Source organism: Xyrauchen texanus, chromosome 45 (genome assembly GCF_025860055.1).
Source record: "Xyrauchen texanus isolate HMW12.3.18 chromosome 45, RBS_HiC_50CHRs, whole genome shotgun sequence".
Classification (NCBI taxonomy): domain Eukaryota; kingdom Metazoa; phylum Chordata; class Actinopteri; order Cypriniformes; family Catostomidae; genus Xyrauchen; species Xyrauchen texanus.
In genome coordinates this window covers 13,306,870-13,313,663 of record NC_068320.1, presented here as the reverse complement: position 1 = coordinate 13,313,663, position 6,794 = coordinate 13,306,870, and the positions used below count along the sequence as shown (strand labels likewise).

Below are 6,794 nucleotides of genomic sequence, written 5' to 3'. Positions count from 1 at the left end.
CAGGAAACTGCGGTCCGGAAGAGGACGCAGCAGCCGGGAAATTTGAATGGCTGCAGTACCGCGTCTGACCGCCATTGATGGGTTGTGAGCAGGTGTTGATTGCCATCTGTCAAATTAATAGCCTATTCGCCCTCTTTAACCATTATTTTGGCCTTACCGACTAAATTTAACCCTATTGGCTGGTTTTTGCTGTACAGTTTGGTGACCAATACAGTGGGGTCCAAAAGTCTGCAACTGCAAATTTAATCATCATCATTTTATTTATATTGTACTTTTTAGTGATTAAGCACAAAGTGCTTCACAAAACATAAAATCAAAAGCACGCACAGTAAAACACAACACATTCACATAGTAATAAAAGCAAGTCTATTCAAATGAGTTTTTAAAAGAGACTTATAAACAGACACAGATTCACCAGATCTAATATCCCAGTGCAGGCTGTTCCATACTACAAATTCCATACTACAATTTCACTACAAAATATCTATCACCTTTTGTTTTGTATCTGGATCTTGGAACAGCCTGCAAGAAGATCGGAGAGGTCTAACTGTTTCATAGTCTTAATAGTTTTGCTAAATATTGTAATTAATAAAATCTTAAAAAGAATTGGTAGCCAAAAATGCAAAGAAGCTAAAACTGGAGTAATATGATTAAAAGACCTAGTTGCTGTCAAAAGTATAACTGCAGCTTTTTGCACTGATTGTAGCCATGCTTAAGGGGGTTGATTTCAAACTGAAAGCTCAAATCAACTCAAATTATCAAGGCGAGACAAAATAAAAGCATTAATAAGCTTCTCAATAGCCTTGAAACTCAAGACATGTCTAACCTTGGAAATGTTAAAATGTACCTGATAAAAACAAGATTGAACTTATTTCCAGACGTGTATACAAATGCCTAATTTTAATCAAAATAGACTACCACATTTTTTACCACCTGCTGATTATTCTGGACCACCTGATTAAGTTCTAACTCAATCTGATATTTAATTTTTCTAGAATAATAGCTGATTAGAACATCCTCTGTTTTTTCAGTATTTTAATAAAGAAAATTGCATGCCATCCAATTTTTATATATTCTGTACATGTCTGAAGAACATTTAAATTAGTCAGGTCATTGGGATTCAACAACAAATACAATTGCATGTCAGCTGCATTTCAATGAAAATTAATTGTATTTTCAAATCACAGAACCAAGCGGTAACATACAGTGTATAGTGAAAAAATATTGGCCCTAAAAGGGATCCTTGCGGAACACCACAATCAACATTTGAAGAGGAGGACATCTCAACTCCAGCAGACACTACAAATTTCCTATTCATCAAGTAGGAAACAAGCCAGTTTAAAGCAACACCAGATATTCCCACTCAAAATTTGTGCAAAAACTTTGTACTTTAATAGAAGCAAGGAAATCTGACCTTTTGCAGAGGAGTTATCCTGGTCACAAATTTGCTCTCATTTGATAAGTAATGTAAATATAGTGAATCATTTTAACTATTTCTTCGGTAATAATTTATTTCTTTATTATACTTAATTTTTTAAGGTTCCATTCGTTAACATTAGTTAATGCACAGGGTATCATTTACTAACAATGGACAAAATATTTTTTAAAGCATTTATTAACCATTTATTAATCTAAAAATACAATAGTTTATTGTTAGACCATGTTAGTTCATAGTGCATTAACTGATGTCAACTTTTTTTTACAGCTTTTGATTTTAAAAATGTATTACTATATGTTGAAATTAACATGAAACAAGATTAATAAATGCTGTAAAAGTATTGTTCATTGTTAGTCATGTTAACTAATGTTAACAAATGGAACCTTATTGTAGTGTTACCATCTTTTGCCAAATATGTTTTCCGTGTTATAAATTATTTTATTATTTCCAGGTTTAATTCAGAGAGAGAGAGAATGGGGTCTTAGACTTTTGGTCCCCACTGTATTTATAAATTTTTCTAGGTGAATGTTCTCTTGTTGTGCAACCCTGTTCAAAGCATCAATTGTTCTTTTTCCAAGGCCGTCATTCACATCTTTGCATAAAAGGTCAAAAGAAACCAGTTTTTTTCCATTCAGAGATATTTATTCAACTCAGTCATGCTAAATGAACAATGGCAAGTATTGTCAAGACACCTCAGACAAACGCATCATTAAAATCTGACATTCTGATCTTTCTTTCTGATGTCTCATCTGACAACAGGACAATACTGATATTTCAGATCGATGAGGTTGTTGCATTGCACAGAGATTACATTCAGTACATTCACTACAGAATGTAGGAAAGGGGTTGGGAAAACTCCAGAGAAAGAAAAAAAATCCAACAACCAGGAAAAAAAAGAAAAGAAAAACAGCAAAACCAAGACTTGTGCTCTATTCAGTCCACCCTTGTCTCCAAAAACCCAGAAAAGCCCAAGTTAACTGCATTAACATATCTGTAACTGAATGCTCTGTCAATGTCACAATAACATGTCTATATGTGTTACATTTTGAAGCTACAACCCAGTTCACTAAAGGCATGCAGTTGAGTTTAATGGCACTTCTTAAAACATAGCTTTACATGATAGAACGGTGACAGACAAGACTGGTGAAGAATATTCCAATTCTAAATATAGATCCATGTCTGAACACAGCATACCATGCCAAAGTTTAGACACTGGATATTACTGGGAGTATTGGTAGAAATAGTTTTCTTGGTAATCATGGGTGAATCAGCATCAGTTGGACCCCTTCTTGTCTGATTCAGAGTTCTTAGGCTCGTTCGTGTACTTATCAATGAGGTGTAAGGGGACTCCTCGCTTCATCAGCTCATAGAAAGTAAAACCTCCTGAAAGAGAAGAGAGAGACAGAGTCAGAGAGAAGACACTGAAAACAATGACACCAAGGCGTGAGTGAAGAGAGGTAGAAGTGAGAAGAAAGAAAAAAGGATTATGTTGGTTTGGAAAAAAAAAAAATCAGAGATAGAGACAATAAAGAGTATACTCAGGCAGTGCACATTAGGCCAAATTAGCGATAACCTTGTTGTCAGTCGTCAAAATACGAATTTGTTCTCCAAAACATGTGCAGAAGGACATTAAGGAAAAAAAGAGAAATAAGGAGAGGGAGAAACAGAGAGGGAAATGGGGTGAAATCAGGACAGAGAATCGTCAGTGTTTGGCAGGCACAGCACAAATGTTGATTCAGTTGGGGTTGATTCAACTTTTATGTCTTCATTATTCTAGTGATTACATTAATACCATTTTTAAAAGCATGACTGTATGACTGTAGTTGAACTCATTTAAAATATAAGTAGCTTGATACTTCACAGCTTGGACATTTAATTAAATGTGCTTTTAATTAAAGCTACGTTAAGCTTCAATATGACATTGTCATAAATAAACAGAAGATTGGGTCACAGTGTCAGAATATGGAATAATAATAATAATAATCAGAAATAAGGGTTGTTTTTTCAAAGATGTCAGTCTTTGCTGCCTGTTCACTTGTAACGTGTACCCTTTTTGTAGAGTTATATGAGGAAACAGGGAAAATTACAGGGGTTATACAAGCAGCACGAAAACAATTCTTTTAATTGAGACACCAGTTTTTGACCTCCGAATGGTCTCCCTCTGGTTTCCAATTGATTAGAGATCAAATGTGCTTCCTCTTATGCAAGCCTGTGTCAGTCTGTAGCTGGCAAACATGTCAAAAGCATGCAAAGTACACATTCTGAATGAGAGAGAATTCTATGTTCTTATAGAATCTTGCACAAATTCTCAGCAAAGAACTAGTTCTCGATAGAGGTCGACCGATTTTGCAGATATGATAACTAAGGTAGTGGAAAAGACCAATAACTGATTAATTGGCTGATCGTTTTAAAAAACGGTTTAGAGAATGTAAAAAAAAGCATTGTATGACGGGCAAAGACATAGATGTTACAAGAGTCATAATTAATAAAATCCCAGATGCTGTTAATTGTTCAACCAAAATGCCATTAATAATCAGGAAAAAGATTTGGTTCATAATGCAAGACTTTAAACAATAAACAAGCCTGAAACACACTATGCTCTCTTATTTTAAAATTACAGAGACTTCGTTCCACTGAAATGCTCTATGGTTGAGTTATAACATTCAATTTAAAACACTTGATTATCTAACCAAAACAAAAAAATATTAATTGAACTGAGGATAAAAATATAGATGAAAAGTGTCAATGATCACAGATTTAGATAAATCCCTATGAGGTGTCAATGATTGTTTTTATTTCACATCTAGGTGCTGCTGTTATACTCTAGAATCAAGCCGTTCAAACTGTTGAATCCTCCAGCACCAGCCACAGAGGAACACAGAGAAATAATAAAAAGTAAATAAAAACTATCAGCAACTATTGCCACTGATTTTTGCCAATAAGCGTTTGTTCCAAAAAGCAACTATCAGCACCGATTAATCGGTTAAACCGATATATCGGTCTATCTCTAATTCTTGAGTCCTGTAAAACATTCTTGTTTCCGTAACATAATTCTTGGATTCCAGCGCATCACACTCCAAAGAGCGAAAAGCAGGATTATTGGCAACCAAGGGATGCAGAATGAATGAAAAAATAAGCTTCATATGCCCGAAACCATATGAAAGCTTACCTTGGATGAGAACAATAGAGTAACTATTCCTGAGTGATGACTGGGGGAGAAAAGAAAATAACGATTAAACCCAAGTTTACATGAGGGAGTTATATGTGCCTCAGGATACATTGCTGACTTAGTCATTACAGATTTAATATGAAAGAGTTAAAGGACATACCACAGGAGACAGTACAGTTTACCAAGAGGGAAACACAACAATATGACAGTGTATGACAGATTATGAAAGAATGTCAACACATAATACACTAGGCAAATATTGAAGTTGAAGACTTGAAATCGGCCTAGAAATGTACACAGAACACTGTGCAATGGGTGTGTTTGAAAAAGGTCTACAATAAGTTGCATTATGGGATTTGTGGTCCAGTGACACATGCACTTTAAGTTAAGTGATTTCATTCGGACTAAGACTATAATTCAAGTCATGTAAACATTTTGATTGAACTGAAATCTTTTTGTGAAGTCAGACTAATAGGCCAAGATAATCCGATTGTAGCTCGGATTTGTCCATCATGTATACACGTTACTAGGAACCCAATTGGTCTTGGCGTTGTTCTCATGGTCCGAAAGACAGAGGTAACACACAGTGTGTATAACTGACACTTCCTCAGCTGATGCCCCTCCTTCAAATATTTGATAATGCATTGTGGACAGACAGATGAAGATTGAAGCTCAATTTTGCAAAATCCTGCTGTAGCTCAATTTGAACAGTGCATGTAAACATATTGATAGGTAAGACAAAGTTTCTTTAGGAATGTGCTACAGCATGTAGCAAATCCAATGTGCATTCAGACAGGAGATAAAAACTAATATGAATTTTGTTTATAATAATGGTCAAAAGATTATGCTTCAGTCAAAAGTCTTCAGTTACACTTTATAATATCTTTCTTTAATAAGTAATGAACAAACATTGTATAATGGTTAACAAATGATGCACATGGCCTGGGTAGCTCAGCGAGTATTGATGCTGTCTACCACCCCTGGAGTCGCGAGTTCGAAGGCAGTGCTGAGTGATTCCAGCCAGGTCTCCTAAGCAACCAAATTGGCCCAGTTGCAAGGGAGTCACATGGGGTAACCCCCTCGTGGTCGCTATAATGTGGTTTGCTCTCAATGGGGTGCGTGGTGAGTTGTGCGTGGATGCCGCAGAATACCGTGAAGCCACCACACGCGCTATGACTCTGCGGTAACACACTCAACAAGCCACGTGATAAAATGCACGGATTGACGGTCTCAGCAACTGAGATTCGTCTTCCGCCACCCGGACTGAGGCGAGCCACTACACCACAACGAGGACCTAGAGTGCATTGGGAATTGGGCATTCCAAATTGGGTAGAAAAGGGGAGAAAAAACAAAATAAAAACAAAAGAAATGATGCACATTTAAATGTGAAAGTATAGGGAAATATATGAAAAAAATATTTATTAATGTTATTGATGCATGATTTATATACTTTATATATACTTAATGCAGGTGTAATAAAAACAAACCCCTTGGTCAGAAAGACATTCTTACTTGGCTTTGGTTATTATAGACAGATACAGCTGAAGAAAATATGAATATGAAGTGTACAGTATAAACGCTGTACAGTGCTACTAATCTGAATACACAGACAATCCAGAATAAGAATGTAAATAAGACAGAAAAGAATAATGCTTATTAAAATTAAAATGGATGTGTGATGAGGAGGAGGGCGTGGCTGGGCCGTGATGATGCACACCCGGTGCTGAATTGTCCTAATCAGCCGGGTGGGGGATAAAAACGAGCTGGAGGTACCATTTCGGGAGAGAGAGAAACATAAATGTGTCGGTGCATTTATGTTTGTTTAAGTTCAGTTATGTCATTAAAGTTATGTTGACTGTTCTGAAGATTCCCACCTCCTCCTTGCCCATTCTGAACCCTGTTACAGGATGGAATAGATGACTTTGATTGCCACGAAATTCCCATTTCATTCTTGAGTGCTGTTCTTTTACAGACAGCTCAACTGAAGTGTAACTATTAAAGATGAGGGAATCAGTTCAGACTTTAGCAAAGCATTCACTTCTATTCACTTGACTAATCACATAAATTGATCGGTTTGGTGAAAAATGTATTGTGTGTTTTGAGATTACATAATGGGCCTTTTTTACTTCAGGAATCAAACATCTCTTATATCTCTCTTTCTTACCCAGCAGTGATATTGCACTGTTT

At 36.0% G+C, this 6,794-nt stretch overlaps 1 protein-coding gene across 1 annotated transcript in view; it reads right to left on the bottom strand.

Moving 5' to 3' along the window:
• Positions 1-2,068: 2,068 nt before the first annotated feature.
• The window catches only part of mybpc1 (myosin binding protein C1), a 45,882-nt gene continuing 41,156 nt past the window's right edge, over positions 2,069-6,794 (bottom strand). The window contains 1 exon segment of the mRNA XM_052118730.1: positions 2,069-2,821. Within this exon segment, the coding sequence (XP_051974690.1) occupies positions 2,712-2,821 (110 nt within the window). The 3' untranslated portion in view covers positions 2,069-2,711.